This window comes from Lynx canadensis, chromosome A1, assembly GCF_007474595.2.
Source record: "Lynx canadensis isolate LIC74 chromosome A1, mLynCan4.pri.v2, whole genome shotgun sequence".
Classification (NCBI taxonomy): Eukaryota; Metazoa; Chordata; class Mammalia; order Carnivora; family Felidae; genus Lynx; species Lynx canadensis.
The window spans coordinates 24,271,935-24,293,802 of record NC_044303.2 but is presented as its reverse complement, the minus strand read 5'-3'; the positions used below and the strand labels follow the sequence as shown (position 1 = coordinate 24,293,802).

Genomic DNA, 21,868 nt, shown 5'->3' with positions numbered 1-21,868 from the left:
TTTTTGGCTGCTAAACAATGTGCAGAAAGAGCCAACTTCCTGATGGCCATATAACCTGTATCCCTACATTCCTTTGGTGGGGTGGGGGGGTGCGGTTTGGGGAGGTCCTTCTGAGAAATAATCTTTAATCCTAAGAATAGCTCACTATCTGAAGGATTTGGAGAAGCATCTTGCGTGCTTAGCACAGATTTTATATTTTGGTTGTGAACTGAATTAATTTTTTATTCCTAAGAATTTTAATTGTATTCCTGGCCTTGCCACTGACATTTCTGAAGGTCTTGACTGTAAGATAGCATTTATTCTTTCTAGAAACTGAGAAAATTGATGGCGTCTTCCTACATTGAAAAAGGGGAGGAGACTTGTTCAGTTCAAGACAAACGTGTATCCCAAATCCTTTTATGAAGGTCTTACTTTATTTTCAAAGGGAAAATGAGCTATTTTGGAACTGACCTTTGGAAGCTAGGCTGTGTTTTATCAAATGACAGATCAGCAGGAAGACACCAAAACACAGCAAACCATGTTGGAATTTGGAAGCATTATCTTAAAATTTGAAGATATTTTTTGTAGAATGCTAGAGTTGGAAATGGCCACCAGACTCATCAATAGTATGACCAACAGTGTATGGGTTAAGCCTTGTCTTTTCTAGTGTGCCCACTGGGCATTTGTTTTCTTTAAAAATTTTTTTTTTCAACGTTTATTTTTATTTTTGGGACAGAGAGAGACAGAGCATGAACGGGGGAGGGGCAGAGAGAGAGGGAGACACAGAATCGGAAACAGGCTCCAGGCTCTGAGCCATCAGCCCAGAGCCCGACGCGGGGCTCGAACTCACGGACCGCGAGATCGTGACCTGGCTGAAGTCGGACGCTTAACCGACTGCGCCACCCAGGCGCCCCTGGGCATTTGTTTTCAAGGCAGAACCTAGAGACAGTGGTCTCTAAAATTTTTAATATATTTATAAATTGTAGCACCTGTAAAATTCTGTACATTGGCATTGGTAGCTGTCAGGCTTTATTAAGGGTGAATGAGTTAATAGTAGGATATTTCTTACCAGATCCCATTCCTTTTAGTATAGTTCATACTTGGCAAGACTTCCAAAGAGGATTTTTCCATTATACATGTCACCTGATAATAGATGTTGTTTTAGATCAGTGTTTGTATTAAACAGGAACAGAGAGACACAAAAGGGACATTATGGCTTTGATGGCTAGAGCGCTGTCAGAATGTGTTGATTCTGTTTTCAGTTCTGCTTCTGATCTTAATAAAATTTGTAAGATCTTTGTGCTGAAGATTTTCCCTCCGAAAATGGGGTAAATACCTACGGCTAATTCATTATTTAGATGTTTTGTATTTAGTAATTCTCAAAGTTTTTTTCTGCAAGTCAAAACGAACAAGGTGCAAATTAATTTATTTTTCTAGCTAGACAGATTAAAAACCCTCTGAAACATTGCCATTTCGTCAAGAATCAGCTTATTCTGTTTCTTCTAAGAATATTGCAGTTTGCAGTGACAAGTACTGTCATCAAGAAGAGGGAAAGAGAAAAAGAGCGTATACACAAGGAGGAGGGTGTGGATTTTTGTTATAGTTTGCCTGACATTTTCACCTTTGTTATTTTGTCTGATGCTAACTATGCCCTTTAGGACAGTTTCATAGTCTTAAAAATAGTTGCTAGAGAATTGTCCAGGAGACCAACATAAATATTGAAATAAAGGAGGACTTTTGTAATTTTACACATTTCTATTGTATCTGTAGTTGGTTTGCCTTTCAAATTCCTAATACTGTGGATTTGTGTTCCTTTATCCCCCCTTTTTTAGAAGTCTGTCTGTTTTGATTGTGTATTTTTTTGTTGGATCATCTTTTAATTTCAGTGACCAATGTTTTTGGGTTTTTATCTTCTATTTCATTAGTTTCTGATTTTTATCTGTCATATTTCCATCTATTTTCTTGTATGTTTATTTTTTTTCTAATTTCTAGAGTTTAGGGTATGTCATTCATTAATCTCATAGGAGCATTTAAGGTTATGAATTTCCCTATATGTAGCGCTGTAGCTGAGTCCTATAAGTTGTGATGTGTGGTATTTTTTAAATCACTCTTAAAACCTTTCTAATTTTCTTTTTTTAAAATTTTTTTAACGTTTATTTATTTTTGAGACAGAGAGAGACAGAGCATGAACGGGGGAGGGGCAGAGAGAGAGGGAGACACAGAATCGGAAACAGGCTCCAGGCTCTGAGCCATCAGCCCAGAGCCTGACGCGGGGCTCGAACTCATGGACCGCGAGATCGTGACCTGAGCCGAAGTCGGACGCTTAACCGACTGAGCCACCCAGGCGCCCCAAACCTTTCTAATTTTCAATATTACTTCTTTGACCCATGCATTTGCTATAGAGTAGATTCTTCAAGTTACCTTCTATAATTGATTTTTAATGTTACCGCACCGTGTTTAGAAAATATTTTGTCTGATGTTGATTCTCTACCTTGGTTGAGATTTGCTTTGTAGCCTGTATGTAGTTAATTTTGTAAGTATTCTGAAAGTATGTATGTCCTCTAAGTGTTGTATGTGGATTCTAGTAAATCCATTAAGTATGCAGCTCATCTTGTCTTTACCCTAACACGTTTTGCCTGTTTAATGTATGTCTGTTACTGAGAAATGGGCTTTAAAAAGCAAAATAGGATGATTGTGGATCTGTTGGTTTCTACCCCTGTAATTCCATCAATTCTTAATAGATGTATTTTAAGACCAAGTTATAGGCCAGGTATTTTGAGCCCAAGTTCCAAAGCGTATGTCTTTCTTACAAACTGCAAGTTTTATCATTGTGTAGTGATTCACTTTATCCCTAAAACGCTTTTTTTTTTGACTTACAGTCTATTGTATATGAAATTAATCGTTCCGTCTTAGCTTTCTTTTGGTGTCTTTTGCTCACATACATGTTTTCACTTCCTCGTTTTCAACCTTTCAACCTTGGTTTAGGTACGTATGTATGTGGATTTATATTTTTCTTCTTACTTTGTATTTTGTCAAGATTATCTTTGCTTCTTTTCCCCCGCCTTTTCCTAGCTTCTATTGAATATTCCAAGTTTTGTTTATTCCAGTTTTTTTCTTTCTCTGGTTTAGAAGTTTGTCATTATATCTTTATACATTTAATTGAAAGGTTACCTATAAATTGCAAAAGCCTAAAGATCTAAAGGTAAAAAATGCCTCTCTCATCCTCCCCAAATTGATAACATTCACAGAAAGCTTTAATGGCAACCACTCCTCTGCAAACGTATATTATTTTTATTCTATATTTTAGGTCCCTCTTGCTTTTTACCTTGATTTGAGTGAACTGATGCTTATTTGTACTTACCTATATTTTTTACCAGATTCTCTGCTTTTTATCTCACTCTTTTTAGGATGAATCTCTTTGTTTATAGCATGCGTTCTTAAGAAGTTTCTTTAGTGATAATGTTTGTGGTAAATACAGTCTTTTTTCTGAAATGTCTTTTCACCTCATTGTTGAAGGAAGGTTCAGTTCTTGGGATAAAACTTCAGGCTGTATTAGTGTAAAGTTTTAAGTTACAGTTCTTTTCTGTTATATTTCAGAGATGCTGTGTTTTCTGGCCTCTGTTTTGCTATAGAGAAATCCTTCGCTAATCCAAATGATTTAGGCTTGTAGAGAATTTTTATGTTTTTCCTTTTGATTTCTCCTCCTAACTTCTTTTTATCTTTGTGGCTCTCTATTTTTTTCTATGTTATGTATAGCTCTATCTTGATTTACCTAGCTATAAACTTTGTTTTGCTCTCTGAGCCTGAAGATTCATGTATTTCATCATTGTCTTTGTCTTTTTTGCATATTGCCCCTTCCTCCATTTTTCTATTATTTCTGCCTACTTTGGGTACTCCCTATTGGTTAACTTAGCTCTTTCATTCTTTCTCACTTCTTAAATTTGGGATAGTTTTCAAATAAAAAAAAGTGTTTAAACATATTGAGAGTGGAAGGACAGTACTACTTTGAAAGCAGGAAAAAACTGTAGTATTGTGGGATCCTTAATGGAAAAGAGTCTCAGTGACTGGAATGTGTAGTGAAAGAACTCTGTATTGTGGCTTCTTAGTGAGATCTGATGCCCTCTCTTACCCTTGTAATAGTATACTTTGGTGGTTGGCTAAAAACGAACTTTGACTTGATACCGAATTTCTATGAGTTAAGTCATTTTATTATAAAATTAGATGAGAACAAGTCTTGAAGCCTTTGCCTCATTAAATTGGAGTGTGCGAGAATTTGACTTATCTTCAGTCCTTTCCTTGTTGGATTCTGCCTAGTTAGCATCATCCATACCTTCTTCCCTGCTGTCTTAACATGAGGGTCAGATGGAATTAGGGCTTTTTTTTTTTTAAATGTAATTTATTGTCAAATTGGCTAACATACAGTGTGTAAAGTGTGCTCTTGGTTTTTGGTGTAGATCCCCATGATTCATCGCTTACATACAACACCCAGTGCTCATCCCAACAAGTGCTCTCCTCAGTGCCCATCACCCATTTCCCCCCTCTCCCCTACCGCACTCCCATCCATCCTCAGTTTGTTCTCTGTATTTAAGAGTCTCTTATGGTTTGCCTCCCTCTGTCTCTGTTTGTAACTATTTTTCCCCTTCCCCTTCCCCATGGTCTTCTGTTAAGTTTCTTAAGGTCCACATATGAGTGAAAATATATATCTTTCTTTCTCTGACTGACTTATTTCACTCAGCTTAATACCTTCCAGTTCCAACCACGTTGCTACAAATGGCAGGATTTCATTCTTTCTTATCGCCAAGTAGTATTCCATTGTATACATAAACCACATCTTCTTTATACATTCATCAATTGATGGACATTTAGGCTCCTTCCTTAATTTGGCTATTGTTGAAAGTGCTGCTATAAACATTGGGGTACATGTGCCTCTATGCATCAGCACTCCTGTATCCCTTGGGTAAATTCCTAGTAGTGCTATTGCTGGGTCATAGGATAGTTCTATTTTTAACTTTTTGAGGAACCTCCACACATTTTCCAGAGCAGCTGCACCAGTTTGCATTCCCACCAACAGTGCAAGAAGGTTCCCATTTCTCCGCATCCTTGCCAGCACCTGTAGTTTCCTACAGGTAGTTTCCTACTGTAGTTCATTTTAGCCACTCTGACCAGTGTGAGGTGGTGTCTCAGTGTGGCTTTGATTTGTATTTCTCTGATGATGAGTGACGTTGAGCATCTTGTCATGTGTCTGTTGGCCATCTGGATGTCTTCTTTGGAAAAGTGTCTATTCATGTCTTCTGCCCATTTCTTCATTGGATTATCTGTTTTTTGGGTGTTGAGTTTGGTAAGTTCTTTATAGATTTTGGATACTAACTCTTTATCCTTTATGGCATTTGCAAATCTGTCACCCTGTTGATCGCCAGCGTTGATTTGGCTGATCTGGCTGGCTAGGCGGGTGTCCCCTTCCTCCCTCACCGCTCCATGTGCGTCCCTCCCAAAGCTGCACACTGGATCAAAGAGGACAACCTTCTCCGATAGAGGAGGACCGTTCTTCGGTCAAGGGTATGTGAGTAGCTGTGTTCCCCTGCTAGAACCTCCAAACAAGGAATTAGGGCTTTTTAAAGGTGAGTGGGTTTTGACTGCAGTCTGGAGGTGTGAGGGCCAGTCCAGGGCTTCGCTTTGGTTTCCTTGCTGTTCTTATTTGCTTGTTAGTAACAATGATAGTAACAGGACAAATAAAAAATTTTTTTACAAGAGTTGCTTTTGAGGAAAAAGACAGTCTTGGTTTTCTCAGCTTCCCAATTCAAATCTAAATGCATTGCTTCATTTTCAAAAGTAAAAAAAAATAGACTGTAGTAGCTGAAAAATTGTAGAATATGATGTAAAAGTATTACCCTACTTCTGAAAAGAATACCTGTGCTGTGAGAGCTCAGGGAGGGGCGATCTTGGTAAAGTAATGCAGCCAAGAATTTCAGCATGCGTAATAATCATAAATAGACTTCTCCAGGGAAGATAAGTTAAGTCAAGAATAAATACATATTCTGTGGTTCTTTATCTGGAAGCATTCAAGGGATAGAATGTTTAGGTGACAGAGTTTATTCTGTGAGGCATTGTTTTTTCACCTCCTGCCATTTCTTGGAACACCTTCATACTCTCTGGACCAGATGGACTGTCACGACAGGTAGAATGGGATAATCTCTGTGAACGGTTAAGAAAATAGCCAGAAGATTTGGGTGACTTTCAGAGTTGGATCATGTGGAACTGTTATCTATTAATCTAAGCATACCCACATTAACCTTATGAAATCAGGCAGTGTTTTTCTGATACCCCTCTTGGCAGCTGGCAAGCCATAGCAGAAAGGAATGTGAAAATAACATAAGAAAATTGACCCCTTTCACTCAGTGATTAATTCATCTGTTCATGAATAGAGAATAATACATCTGGAGGAAACTTACTCGCCAGACTCCATAGAGGGTTGAAAAACAGTTACTTATTTCTAACCTCAGTGATGCCATTGGATCAATTAAGGAATAAATAAAACATTGTTTTCCCAAAGTATATTCTATGGAAAAGTGTTCTGTCGGATATAGGTATACTTAAACAGACAAACAAACAGACAAACAAACAAACAAAAAAGCCCAAAGTCCATGTATTGTGCTAATCTGCACTATATGTCTCCAAGCAACACAGAACTCTTCCCCTCTTTTTTTGTGAGACCTACCGTTTAGCATCTCCCAGAACAGTGCTTTCCAGAACACCAGTTTGTAAACACTAATTTAGAAGAATTTTTATCACCCACTGACTCCTTTAAGAACTGACCTCATGCCTAAAAAAGGACGAGGTTAAAAAGTATGTCCCTTCATGTTGTTATATTCAGAGCCCAGGTAATCTGTATGGACTCCATGTATTGAAGGAAAAAATGAAATACAAGTAGAAGACAGAAAGGCCCAGGAAACACTAAAGCATAAAGTGTGTTACACAGAGGTGCCATCCAAACTGACTTATTTTCTCATTTAGTACTTAAAAAAAAAAAAACTTTACTTTTTTTATTACCTATCAAATAAAATGTGCAATTTCTTTTGAGAAAAAATTACTGCAAAGTACAAATAATATATATGTCATCACCGGTGCTCAAACAATTGTTAATTTTTAAGACATTTGTTCATAAGATTTTTTTTCTTTTTTCTTTTCCCTAACTCCTTTATAGGATTGGAATTTTTTTGGAGGGGGTGAGAGGATTTTTTCAGAGGTTCTGAGAGCTCTATATTACATAATGAAAAAAAAGAATGACCTTGACAAGAAGTCTGAAGCAACTAAGTCTTTAAATTGTCTGCACTGAAATTTTAACGTTGCAACGCCACATCCCTATAGTTGAAACTAATCACCCGTTAAAGGGTAATTCTTTTAAAAAGGTAAAAATCAGGGGCGCCTGGGTGGCTCAGTCGGTTGAGCCTCCGACTTCGGCTCAGGTCATGATCTTGCGGTCTGTGGGTTTGAGCCCCGTGTCAGGCTCTGTGCTGACAGCTCAGAGCCTGGAGCCTGTTTCGGATTCTGTGTCTCCCTCTCTCTCTGCCCCTCCCCGCTCTGTCTCTCTCTCTGTCAAAAATAAACATTAAAAAAAGGTAAAAATCATGACTCTCATACAAATATAATATCCATCAAAGATTATATGTATATAATATATAATAGTATATAAATATATATAGTTCATTAATTAACGAAGAAACCAGTAAGATGTTACAACCTGTTTAAAGGAGAACGCAGCACGCACAAACACACGCATGCATTCACGCTAGCGGGCTTACTGAAGTGAATTTATGAATAGTTGTGAGAAGGCAGCAATCAGTTGCAGTTCCACTGCACTCATGACAATTTGTGCTTTAAAAAAAATTTTTTTTAATGTTTATTAATTTTTGAGAGAGACAGAGACAGAGCATGATTGGGGGAGGGGCAGAGAGAGAGGGAGACACAAGACTCTGAAGGAGGCTCCAGGCTCTGAGCTGTAAGTACAAAGCCCGATGCGGGGCTTGAACTTACAGACCGTGAGATCATGACCTGAGCCGAAGTCAGATGCTTAACCAACTGAGCCACCCACGTGCCTCAATTTGTCTGTGTTTCTATGCACGAAAATTACTTGTATTATCAGTTTTCAGTGTTAGAACAAGTTACAGGGTTGTAAAGTAAGTCAAAGACCATGAAAAACGGAGATAACCCGGAAGGGTATACTAGACAAGCCCCGAGCAGTGATTCTGCCCATCTCGAAATCATTTACGATGTGTCCTGGTACACCAAATAATTTCATTTAGATCGTGGCATTTATGAGCAGTTTGAATGGGACTAGAGGTAGAAGAAAAAAATCGGCAGTGGTATTCACTGTGGATTGGGAAACTCTTCGTTGCCTGGGTCCCAAAGATGGTGAGAGGCTGGCTGTGTGCAGGCGGGTGGCGGGACAGGGTTGAAGAGGCAACGTGTGTGCTATGAGGGTAGCACGTTTACTTTTGTTGGCCAGTCATTTTTCGAGTAGGTGATCTTGAGGGAATTGAAGCCAACTGTTAGGAATAGTGGTCCCTCCCCTACCGTCAGTCCTAGCAAGAGACCACTGAGACCGCAGTACCAAGGGGAGAGAACAGCCCGGGATTTTTGGCAGAGGCAACCTTGGGTCATTCTACAGAGGTGCCCAAAGTCGGCAGACACTTGTGTAAAGAGTTATTAGGATGAGCCTGAGACCCTTTCACCCCACTTCATGGGGAGGATCCATAAAGGGAGTCTCACTTTCATTTGCTAAGAGTCACTAACGTCTTGCCTTAAATCTTGAGAAACCCAGTCGGAAATATGTGCCGCTACAGCATTTGAAAACTCCGTGACCCGTCTTCAAGTGGGACGTAGGTGATGTCAGCTCAGCGAGATAGTGTCTAATCTTGTTAAAGGTTAAGTCTCAGGATTCATGGACATTTCATGTTTTCTCAGAGTTTAGGACACGCTCTTGAGCAGAGCAGGCACTCAGTCAGTGTGGAAAAATAATTCGCTTCCAGTCAGCATTTAACACCACGGCACCGTCCTCCCTTGACTTGGTCACAGGCTTTCCTGCTTGCCCCTCTGGGTCTTTCTCTTTCTTCTTTATCCCCCATCTGGATGTTCTTTCTCTTTTTGCACCTTGTCGCTAGAATTCCCCAAAGCTCCATCTTTGGTCCTTAACGCTTCTCTCTCAGACCCTGGCCTCGGGTGTCTCAAATATAGTCTCCAGCTCCTCGAGTCATTTGGGCATTTGTCTTCATTTTCCCGATTGCCTAAAATTCAGTTCCTCTTAGATGCTTATTGACTCCTCGAAATTCAGTGTCTGCTAAACTAAGCTCACTTTCTTCTTTCCCAAATTAGCATCCTCGTTCCTGGCCGTGCTCCTGTTTTTCTCCAGCCCCCCAGCGTGGAATCTCAGAAATTATCTTTGACCCCGCCCTTCAAACTTTTACATAGACATTAATCGTTGAATGACCAGTCTAGCATCTCGTTGCCTCCTGCTTGAAATTTGGGGTCCTCCTCCTACTGTTTTCCTGGCTTCCCTTCACTTTTTATTCCAAAGTAAGTGAAAATAGGCTGGGTTGTATTGGAGGAAGGTCACACATTGATATGAATCCTAACGCACTTGGTTTCAAACCACACAGCACAGAACAACTCACCAGCTAGGCAATTTGAAGCAAGTTTTTTTTTTTTTTTAAGTTTATATATTTATTTTGAGAGAGACAGACACAGCATGAGCAGGGGAGGGGCAGAGAGAGAGAGGGAGAGAGAGAATCCCAAGCAGGTTCCATGCTGCCAGTGCAGAACCCAGTGCGGGGCTCAAACTCACGAACCGTGAGATCGTGACTGAGCCAAAACCAAGAGTCAGATGCTTAACCGAGTGAGCCACCCAGGTGCCCCTGGAGTAAGCGTTTTAAACTCTCTGAACAATATCAGTTTTTGTATCTGAAAGGTCCAGGTTAAATGCTTATGTTACACCACTGTTGTGAATATAAATAAAATATAATTGTCTAAGTGCCTAGCACAGTGCCTTATACATAGTAACTACCCAAGAAATGTTTCTTGAATTGTCAAATCAAGTTTTGCGGTATGCTGTCTCATATGTATTACAATCTGGGTTAAGAAAAATAGTGCAAAAGATCTAGTAAAAAGTAAGTGGATTCTCTAGTACGATTAGTAAAGTGGATATGCTACTGATTTGTAACAGGATTAGAGCCTTAAGTGGAACTTTGTTATTATTGGCCGTCAAGTTACATGATAGGAGCTCTCTGACAACTGATTTCCTTGGAAGAATAGGAAAAAGAGGATGTACATAGACTTATATTCATGCATTTCCATCTGCATTTAAAAATTCCTAGAAATAGGGGCGCCTGGGTGGCACAGTCGGTTAAGCATCCGACTTCAGCCAGGTCACGATCTCGCGGTCCGTGAGTTCGAGCCCCGCGTCAGGCTCTGGGCTGATGGCTCGGAGCCTGGAGCCTGTTTCCGATTCTGTGTCTCCCTCTCTCTCTGCCCCTCCCCTGTTCATGCTCTGTCTCTCTCTGTCCCAAAAATAAATAAACGTTGAAAAAAAAAATAAATAAATAAAAAAAAATTCCTAGAAATAGATGGAGAGACATATGTCTTCAGATGATAAACAAAAATGTTCAGGCATTTTAAATTTTATTATGAATATTTTGTATTCATGCAGTGTTCCTGGGTGGAAGTTGATCTGAGCATCCTGTTCTCATTTAAGTCAGTATGGATATCCCTTTCTTTTCAGGTGGGGAAAAAATGTTAAAGTAACATTTGACTTGATGGAATTGCAAGGAGGAGATGGCAGGTGAGGTAGGCCACTTTCTGCATAACAGGAGGCTAGGGGTCCATTCTACCTGGAACACGGCACTAGAAAGTGGGAGAATTATACTTAGTGCCAATACATATGCTTTTTTTAACTTCTAATGTTCATTTTATTGTTGTGAGAGAGAGAGAGAGAGACTGAGCAGGGGAGAGGCAGAGGGGTGGGGGGTAGAGAGAGAATCTCAATCAGGCTCCACATTCAGTGCTGAACCTAACGCCGGGCTCTATCTCACGACCATGAGATCATGACCTGAGCCGAAGTCAAGGTTGGATGCTTAACCAACTGAGCCACCCAGGCGCCCCTCGCTACATCCTTTAAGCCATTTAGGGTGGTTTGCCTATATGCCAGCAACAGTATTTTACGCAGTGGTGTTTTTTCAGGGCATAGGGCTCAGGCTTCTACACTCTTACTACTTACAACCCCAAATCTACATTCTTGCCTCTGAAGGTGTTTGGCAAATTAATATTCTTTGTAGCATCCCTTATGGCATTCTCTTTGAACATGCAGTGTTCCTTGGATTGTGAACATTTAGCTCCATTTTAGGGTGAAGGAAGGGCATGGTAAAATATGAAAGAGGAAATTTAAAGCACTGGTTTTCGGAGCCTTACCCTTTCAGAATTGAAGAGCGCTGAGGAAAAAGGAGAGGAAATAACTGAGAAGGGACGAGTTATTGATGATTACACTTTGAAATCTAATTATAGACATCAGGAGTGGTAGTTGCGGGCCATTGAGAGTATAAAAAAAAAAAGGTGGAGTATTTTAAGCAAGGCTTTATTTATACTCAGGAGGAGACTGATAGGCTGTCACTGTGAGAAACAGGTTCAGTCGCAGTGGCCAAATATGGTACAGGGACGCACAGTGGCAATGCACCGCGAGTGGTGCAGCAGCAATCGGCCTGTAGACACCCCCTTTTTGCTTCTTGCGTTTCTGTGAGGTCTCCTCTCGGAAGCTGACCCTTTTCCCTTCTCCAAACACGGCCCTCGTGGGCGGAATTTGAGACGGGACGGGTTTGGAGTTCAACAGCTGGTTCATGATTCAGGGACGTGATGATTCTGCGTTTCTGGTCTTGCAACATGTTAAGTCTTTGAGTGATAGCCATCCTCAAGCGGTAGACAGCGTAACTGCTTTCCAAATTCGATTTCAGCGTGGGCGCCCAGATTTTGTGCACGCACGTAATCTCAATCAAATTACTGCTTTAACAATTTCACGTAAAATATTACTAGAAGCGTATGTATGTAATTTGGATTTATAAAGTGAAAGCCAGCCGAAATATCCCAGGCAACCTGAAGCAAGGCTCTGGTTGTTGGGGTCAAGGTCTCAGGCATACAGTGATGGGGGGTGGGGGGAGGGAGTGCAGGGGGAGGGGCTGGCGAGGAAGAGGAAGTCCTCTGTCATTAGGGGAAAGGAGGGTGAGACATTTTGCTATGGTGGGTTTTTCAGAATGGAGCCAGCAGGAAAAAGGAAATGGTTCTCTATAGATATTGTTCACTGAAGTGTGCATATAAAGACAATTAACAGCCAAGTGTCGTATGCAAACTAGAAAAAAAAATCATAAAAACACTACTCTGCCTTGAATGAAAGGCAAACAGGGTATGCAAAAAAACCAAAAGAACCCCACAACCCATAAAAACAAAATTTGGTGAGGTGAGGTATCCTGTGAGAAAGGAAACTTGCTTGGTTGGCTAAAGTAAAATATTTAAAATATCTGCCATTCACAGTAGGTCGCACACCAAGCCCAGGTCGACTATTCAGACAGTTTTCTCCTCTCCCTGGCTGAGACTCCTGTAGGGTGAGCCCGGGGATGTCCGCACCACGAAACCTGCCCTCCTTTCTCTGTGCTCTGTTGCTCTGTGCTGTAACAGCAATAATGATGTGAGATCAGCAACCATCACAAACCTATGAAGAAAGTGTCACAGCATGCGTCTAAACAGCCACAGAGAAAGTCATTCATGTGATTGTATGTTCTAGTCCAGGTTTTCCAGACCGGTAATGGTTACTTGGTTGTGTTTCAGCCTGAAATTGTACAGCCCGGGCCTGGTTCTTCCGAGCATGCCTCGGAGGGACCATCTTTGTGTTTAATTGGCATATGTTTTCAATGAGTGGAACACGTAACCGTATTTTAGAAGTGGCGGCAATTTTAGCAGTTAGGAAATAAAATAAATAACTGAAACCAAACTAAGTGCACATACCTTCTTTTTGGCCCCCTACCCACTGGTTTGCTACATGAGTGTTCGGGTATGGTTTAATCTTTCTGTAGAGAGTTAATGTTGGGCTGAGCACTTTTTCATCCAGAGTCTCATGTCTCATGTTAGATAGGTATTATTATTTATGTTTTATAGACGGCAAAACCCAGAGGGGTTAAATGTTCTACCTAAACTAAACGTTTGTGACACACATGAGATTTGAACCCAGGCTTTCTAATTCCACAGTTGGTGACCTCTTCCCTAGTTAACTGGGTGAATATGTTATAAAAATCTTTCTATAAATTATTTCCTACTAAGTGAGTTCTAGCTCAATTATTAAGTGAACCCATATACTGAAAAGAGTTGTATTCCAGTAGAATAAAAAAATATATATGGTCCCCTGATCCTAAAATCACATGTCAGAATATAGTTATTTTTATTATTGCATACTTTAGGGAAAATAACTTTCTGATAAACTGATAATAAATAATGTTAAATACCACCATTAAGTCTGAAGTCATGGATATTAATAAGTGCCATGGTCAAAACACATTAAAATAAGGCTCTCTAAAAGTAAAACCATACGGTAGTGCTTTGGTTTGCAAATTCCTTAGTTCAGGAATTATGTCGAGTGAGGGATCGTGGTCCTTGAAGCCAAGAGAAGTTTATCCTGTAAACTAAAGCTGTCAAAAGTATTCAGATTATGTTGAGCTGCCTTGTTTCATCCTGACATGAGGAAATAGGCCAATAAATCTAGTAGGGAGTCGTTCGACAGAGAAAGATGGAAGAGGAAGCATTAGCGATAAAAGCCTACGGTCTTCCCGCCCCTCCTCCCCCCTCCCTGTGCCATCCTCCACCCAGACTGGGCAGGGAGAGTGACTGGAGATGCTGGGTGGGAAGGCTCATCCCGCCACCACCAAATCTGTAATTTCTACTTCTGAATGAGTGGCCCTTTTCCCCCCGCTAATTTGATCTTCTGTAATGAGCCAGTTAAAAAAAATTGGTTGTTTTTTTTTTTAAATTCTGCTTTCAGATGGAGCCTACAGGGTAGATTTGAAAATAAATGTTGGCCGTTACCTTATCAGACGCTGTATGGCCTTATTTTAAACATCGTTTCTGCAAAAGGCCTGTTTTTAGCACAGAGGCCTCCAGGAGACAAGTGGGGGGCAGGATAGTGGTTTGCAGCCTGAGGCACTTACTTGCTTGAGAAAAATTGCTGCCAGATGAGTGGTTTCAAAAAAAAAAAAAATACAAAAAACAAAAAAGTCAGGCAGCCGATGTGGTCTTTAGTGGGCAGAGGATTAAAGGAAAGATAATTTCTCCTGTCCTTTATAAATATTTGCTGGACAGCTAATGGGTTTTTGTGTGCACATGTATTTCCTTTATCTCTTGGGGAAATTACAAGGAATAGAGGGGCATCCAGTGGTAACATACGTGCACGAGAGCTTGAGAGAATAGATCAACAAAATACAAGAAAGATGTGCCCAGGTCTGTGGCATGCTTATTGTGACCAAAGTTCTGGCACCTGGATTTTTCTACAGGTGACTACATACAGTATGTGTGGGACATAAATAAACAGACGATTCCATCAGCAGCCTTTAGTATAAAAGGCTTGTATCCCCGTCAAAGAAATCATACTTATTTTTTAACAAATAAGTATTAAATAAATTGTATTATTAAATATTAAAATAGATTTTAATAAAATATTAAATAAATTTTAATACTTAAAATTAATGCTAACATGTAAATTTAAAATGCTTAAGTGCTATTTTATTTTAAATTTTCTTTTTTTTTTTCAACGTTTATTTATTTTTGGGACAGAGAGAGACAGAGCATGAACGGGGGAGGGGCAGAGAGAGAGGGAGACACAGAATCGGAAACAGGCTCCAGGCTCCGAGCCATCAGCCCAGAGCCTGACGCGGGGCTCGAACTCCCGGACTGCGAGATCGTGACCTGGCTGAAGTCGGACGCTTAACCGACTGCGCCACCCAGGCGCCCCATGTGTTATTTTATTTTAAATGAGTATCCATCCAACTGAGGGTCGATGGGGGTCGGGGGGGGGGAGGGGGAAAGCGGGTGAGGGGCATTGAGGAGGGAACCTGTCTGGATGAGCCCTGGGTGTTGTATGGAAACCAGTTTGACAATAAATTTCATATTAAATAAATAAATAAAAAGTAAACAAAACTACAACACTTAAAAAGAAAATAAGTGAGTATCCATCCTAGAAATCCCATGAAAATAATCCCATGTACTCTCAGATATTCATGCTTCTGAATGAGCAGAACGTTCACTGCATTGCTTTTTTTTTTTTTAAGTTTATTCATTTATTTAGAGGGAGAGAGTATGTGTGTGTTAGCGCAGGAGGAGCAGAGAGAGAGAGAGAGAGAGAGAGAGAGAGAAGGAGGGAAAGAGAGAATCTCAAGCAGGCTCTGTGCTGTCAGTGTGGAGCCCAACTTGGGGCTCGATCTCACAAATCATGAGATCATGACCTGAGCCGAAATCAAGAGTCAGATTGTTACCCTACTGAGCCACCCAGCCACCCCTGCATTGCTTAGTGGTATTATCAGTAGCTCTCTCGGTTCAGTGTCTGTCAATGTGACAAGATACCTGTGTCAAGGTGAGACTGGGAATAGTTTAACTCTGAGTTTCCAAGCAAAGAAACACGGGAAGAATCTTGAACTGTAAGTGTTAATTTGTGAAAATAAGCATGCAGAAGTTTTTCAAAACACTAATCTTTGTTTCCTTAGCTTCTCTTCAAAAAGAAGTTTAAATATGTCTCCAAAATAAAAAAAAAGCCTTATTAACATTTTTTTTTACTAATCCTCACTTTATGAAATTATATGTTAATAAATATTTTACAACCACAGGGGCGCGTGGGTGGCTCAGTTGGTTAAGTGTCAGACTATTGATTTCTGCTCAGGTCACAATGTCACGGTTCCTGGGATCGAGCCCTACTTTGTGCTCCATGTTGACAGCGAAGAGCCTCCTTGGGATTCCCTCTCTCCCTCTCTTGCTGCCCCCTCCCCTGCTCGCGTGTGTGCATACTGTCTCTCTCAAAAATAAATAAATAAAACTTAAAAAAAAAAAAGTAAATGTTTTATAACCACAAGTTACATTCCAGACTATTTATGTGCCACCTTTTAATAAACTTAGTTCTCTTCCCGGAGATAGTGTCTAAGGAGGTTTTGGGGGTTTTTTTTTGTTTTTTTTTGTTTTTAATTTTTTTGGAGCTTGAAGAAAGCTGTCTCCCATCAGAGCACCAGGAGGTCCCCCTCAACCAGCCGGAATAGCCCCTCTGGGCTCCTGTGGGTGGATGTCAGAAACTGGCAGCCTAAATAACCCCCTTTCACTGCCCTCAGAGATCAGGAGACAGTGCCAGGGTGGGCCCATCACCCTATTTTCCTCTGTCGCTCTAACCAGGGGGAGGTGAACAGCCAGCTGGTCCTTCCAGTGCCAGGGACCTCCCCCCACCTGCCCCCTGTAGGGTTTCGATCTTCTCCCTCCCTCTGCTGGACCCTCTTAGAGAAACCTCTCTCCTTCTGCTCCTTTCTGGAAATAGCTTTCTTTGTAAATCTGGGCAATGGAGGGAAGATTGGCTGTGTCTTTTCTTGATAAAGCTTATTACCCAGGCCTTGGGTACCTGGAAGAGAAGAAACGTCAGGATATTTACAGGGGATCATCCACATGAGAAAGGTTCTTTCCAGAGCACACCATGTGTTTTCTTCTCAGCCCATCAGCTAGAGATGCCCTTTGTTTAGCCGGATTCGCACCTTGTCATATGGGGGAGTAGGGGAGGAAAACCTTTAAAATATAATACATACAGAAAAGTGCACAGCTCATAAGGACACATCTCAGTGAATGTTCAAAAAACAGAAGCACTCATGCAACCAGTAGCCAGATGAAGTTTATCTTTTTATAGTGATATCTGTTTCTTAATTATAAATGCACTTTGTAGGAATTTTGGAAAACTCGGCAAAGTATAAGAAAGAGAAATGTAAAGAACACTCCTTGTACCTAATCTCCGACCCCCATGACTACTGATAGCATCTTGGTGTGTTTTCAGTGCATCTGTCCCTCCCCCTCACACACACAGATTTATGTGTGTCCACGCATGCACACAATACCACCGCCTCGGACACTTTATGCATGTGTGCACGTATGCACAGAAGAAGTTCTACGTAGTTGCAATAGCAAGACAAACGTGTTTTTAGATATTTCACTGCCTGGTCATTGTCTCTGTCAGCAGAGTGGTGGGGAAAGAAAGGCAGGGAAACTGAATACCATCCCTCTCCTTCCCTGATGGCAGGAAAAGGGCTTTTTGTGGGAGAAGAGGTTGAAATAAATGGCTGACACACATAAAGATGGTTCACAGATTTCATTTATCCATTATTTTCCCATTTCCCAGCAAGCTGAGCATTGATAACAGGAAGTTCAGATACTTCTGGGTAGAGAACCTCTTCATGCAAAGCAGAGATGAGAGTTGTACCCAGATTTTTCTGGGTACCCTGTGAAATTGAACCCCTCAGGGTTCCAGATTCACTTTTGCCAGAAGGCCAACATTACTTTTTTTTTTCTTTTAATTAGCTCCCTTGCAGATGCCCAAATAGACGTTAAGCGTAGTGACTCTTGTGTTAGCAAAAGGAAGCAGAGTCAAAACGTTGGAAATCAGGCTGGTGGTCTTTTGTAAGTTGCAGCAAAACGATCTTCTCCATCACTGTAACATGGACGGGAGGATGCCTTTGTGGTGCTCGTTTCTCGCTGAGTTTCCTGCTACATTGTCAGAAAGAGAAGAGTTGGCACCCGCTTCCCGTTGTTATTGGTGACGCAGGGCGCGATGCCCATCTGCCTCCTGGCTGGCCAAGGACTCCGCTTCTGCAGGGGGCTTGATGGGGTTCCTTGTGCCGGGAAACGTTGTTTCCCGCAGAACTGCCTATGCCTTTCTTTCCTAGAAATAGATTTTATTGTCTTTTGTACTTGGGACTTGAGGGATTACGCATACGGAAACTTCATTGGACCTTTTGTATTTGTCAGACGTCTTCTCCAATCACTCCTTTCTTCTCGCTTATTCACAAACATAATCGGAAACGGTATGACGTGGCTTGTGTGTTTACGGTGTTCTTGTATTGTCTTTGCAGTCGAAATCAGCTGTCTGCCCTGCCTGCCTGCCTGTGTGGTCTGCCTCTCAAAGTCTTAATCGCAAGTAACAACAAACTTGGATCGCTGCCAGAAGAGATAGGTCAGCTCAAACAGTTAATGGAGTTGGTATGTTACTGATTTTTAAGATGTTCTTTTTATTTGTTGACTAATCATAATCTATCAAGGTAGTCAGGAAGACTCTTGTAAAGTTGGACGTAGGTTGTTGGATGGCTGTATGTGATCAAGACATTAAGTGGGGAGAGGAATGATCTTGGCTTGGCTGTGGCAGACACAGTTCCTGAAATTTACAGGTTTCCTGAAGTTTACACTTCCTGAAGTCCACGGGATTTACAGGTCCTGAAGTTTACAGGTTATCATGTGGTAGTTACATCATTTTTTTCCAGATCGCATATAAATTTGTGATAAATTATGGATACACTGGCAAAATAATGTACAAATAAGTTAGTAGGGCCAACTTTACATGAATGTAAGTATTTTAGAAAGAACAGAGTGCTTTGATTCTATATGGGTTTTAGTAACCATTGCCCCAAAGTGATGTCACTCTAAAATATGACCATATCCTCAGAGACAAAAAAGTGTAACAAATGTTTTAGATGGGTAGAGATGGGTTGTAAGTGTGCATCTGAGGCCAAGACACACTGTTCTATTTCAGGTCTTTCACTACTAAACGAATCACTTACCTTGTTTCTAAAATGGGAAAGAATGAATCCCATCCAGGTAAGATGGGTGAATGAAGAGACAAGAATAAGCAATCAGGCTGAAATACAATGGTCAGAATGTCTCCTTCAAGCAGGCATTATTCCATACTGACCTTGTGTCAAGCACAGCTGCTGTGATTACAACCATGGAAAGGACACAGTCCCTTCCTTCAAGTAGATTCCAGTCTAGAACATTGATGGCCAATACCTTTTCTATTGGGTGCCAACTCCATTTAATTTCTTGAGGCCACGTGGACCACCATGGTGATGACTTAGGAGGCTCAGATAGAGAGTGCTGTCATCCCTTCATCACATCTGCAGTGGGAGTTGGTTAGGAACGTGACAGGTTAGGAAAGTGACCTATGTATCAGCTTTAATTTTAGTATAGGAGTGAGTTACTGCTGTATAAAGGCATTGAAAGGTAAAGAAAGAGTGTCTTTTTCAGGACTCATGTGATATTAGTATCTGAAACCTATTCCAAGGCAAGGGCAAACAAAAGTAAAAATAAACTATTGAGTCTACACCAAAATGGAAAACTTTTGCACGTCAAAGGAAACTACCAACAAAAGAGAAAGGCAACCTAGTGAATGGGAGAATATATTTGCAAATGATTTATTCAACAAGGAGGTAATATCCAAAGTATATAAAGAACTTATGCAAGTCAACACCAAAAAAGAAAAATCTGAATTAAAAATGGGCAGAGGACCCAAAGAGACATTCTTCCAAAGAAGACATACAGATGATGGCCAACAGACACATGAAAAGATGCTTAGTATCACTGATCATCAGGGAAATGCAAATCAGAACCACAATAAGAAAACACTTCATACAAGTCAGAATGGCTAGTAATTAGAAAGGCAAAAAATAACAAGTGTTGGCAAGGATGGGGAGAAAGGGAAACCTTCACACACTGTTGGTGGGAATGTAAACTCATGCAGCCACCATGGAAAACAGTATGGAGATTCCCCAAAAAATTAAAACTAGAATTACCGTATGATCCAGTAATTCCCCAAAGGACACAAACACTGATTGGAAAAGATACATGCATCCCTGTGTTCATTGCAGCATTATTTACAACAGCCAAGATATGGAGGAAACCCAAGCGTCCATCGACAGATAAGTGAATAAAGAAGTGGTGTGTGTGTGTGTGTGTGTGTGTGTGTGTATACATACATACATACATACATATGTATATATGTATATGCGTGTGTATATATGTATACATATATATGTACATATATACATACACACACACAATGAAATATTATTTAGCCATAAGAAATGAATGAAATCTTGTCTTTTGAGACAATATAGATAGACCTAGAGGGTATGAAATAAGTCAGACAGAGGAAGATAAATACCATACGGTTTCACTTCTATTTGGAATAAAAACATATTGAGGGGTGCCTGCATGGCCAGTCAGTTAAGCATTGGACTCTTAATTTCAGCTCAGGTTGTGATCTCATCTCTTTCTCAAATCAAATAAATAAATAAAATAATTAATTAAATTTCAAGTTTTTAAAAAATCAAAAAAAAAATCAGAAATAGACTCGTAAATACAGAGAATAAACTGGCAATTGGCAGAGGGGAGGGGGCCAGGAGGATGTATGGAATCGATGACTGGGATTAAGTGCAAACTCTCAGAAAATAAGTCACAGAGATGAAAAGCACAGTACAGGGAATAAATACCGTACAATATGATACTGTAATAACATTGTATAGTGTCAGATGGTGACCAGACTTAACCTTGGTGAGCACTGGGCAATGAATAGAATTGTTCAATGACTATGTTGTGCACCTGAAAGTAATACAACATTGTATATCAACTATACCTAAATAATCATTTTTTTTAACTTTGTATTATTTTTTATTTATTTTTTAAGTGTTTCACATGAGTAGGGAGGAACAGAGAGAGAGGCAGAGAGAGAATCCCAACTCTGGGTGCAGAGCCCAACACAAGGGCTTGATCTCATAACCACGAGATCATGACCTGAGCCAACGTCAAAAGTCAGACACTTAACCGACTGAGCCACCCAGGTGCCTCAATAATGTATATTTTTAAAAGATGCAGGGGTATTCCTGCCACTCAGCACCTGGACATTTGATCAGGGATCATTAATGTCTAGAACAAGACACTGGAAAGTTGTCTGGAGCCATGGAAGTGGTTTGTTTTCTCACTTAGCTCTCTGTACTTCTCCATGCAGTGGAGATGTCTCGCCCACAGATCCCAAGTTTAAATGTCCTCCGACTTAAGCACTAGCTAGTCTGTCTCAGCCCTGATGTCTAAATGAGAAAGGCAAGATGTGGGTCGGATGTCCTCTCCTGACTGAGTCCGTGATGCACAAGGCACATAGTCGCATGACCCAGACACACAGCTGCTTTCCTGCCAACAAGGGGGCAGTTCTGAAAGAAGATGGATATTAATTTGGGTAGGCACACCCACCCCCAAGTTTGCTATTACAAGAAATATGTGCATGTGGTTAGGGAGTGATTGATTCAGCCTTGGAGTTGGGAAGGATTTGTAAGGGAAGAGACCTTTGAGAGACCCCTTGCAGAAGTCTGTGTGGGATTTTCTAAACAGAAAAAGGAAGACAGGCACAGAGGAAGCATTTAAGAGAGAAGGGACGGCTTGAGCAAAGGCAAGACAGCCCAGGAGGAGGTGGCTTGCTTGGAGCGTGGGAAGCAGTTTAATCCGGCTGAGGCTACGTAGAATGACACTGGGTGCTCCATTTTCACGGCCACTGCCTTAGAGTTAGAGTTAGGCCACCTTCAGCTCCTCCACGGGGCATTCAAGACCCGTCATTCATCTCCTGTCCCTGGCCCCTTTAGTTCCAGCCATCTGGGAGTGTTCCTTGTTCACTTCCACTTCTAGTCTTTGACACACATCACTGTCTCTGTGGGGACAGTTTCTTCCTTCTCGTCTTCTCTTGGTCAGTTCTTAACCAAGTTAGATGTCACTTCCCCCAGAAAGCCTTCCCAAATCCTCTAAGCCAGACTTAGGC

The 21,868-nt window shown here is 40.9% G+C and overlaps 1 protein-coding gene across 4 annotated transcripts in view; it reads left to right on the top strand.

Moving 5' to 3' along the window:
• Nucleotides 1-21,868, top strand: part of LRCH1 (leucine rich repeats and calponin homology domain containing 1) — a 203,539-nt gene that overhangs the window by 104,887 nt on the left and 76,784 nt on the right. For all 4 annotated transcript variants that reach the window (XM_030310770.1, XM_030310779.1, XM_030310763.1 and 1 more), the window contains exon 3: nt 18,147-18,273. In XM_030310770.1, the coding sequence (XP_030166630.1) occupies nt 18,147-18,273 (127 nt within the window). The remainder of the gene's footprint in view (nt 1-18,146; nt 18,274-21,868) is intronic.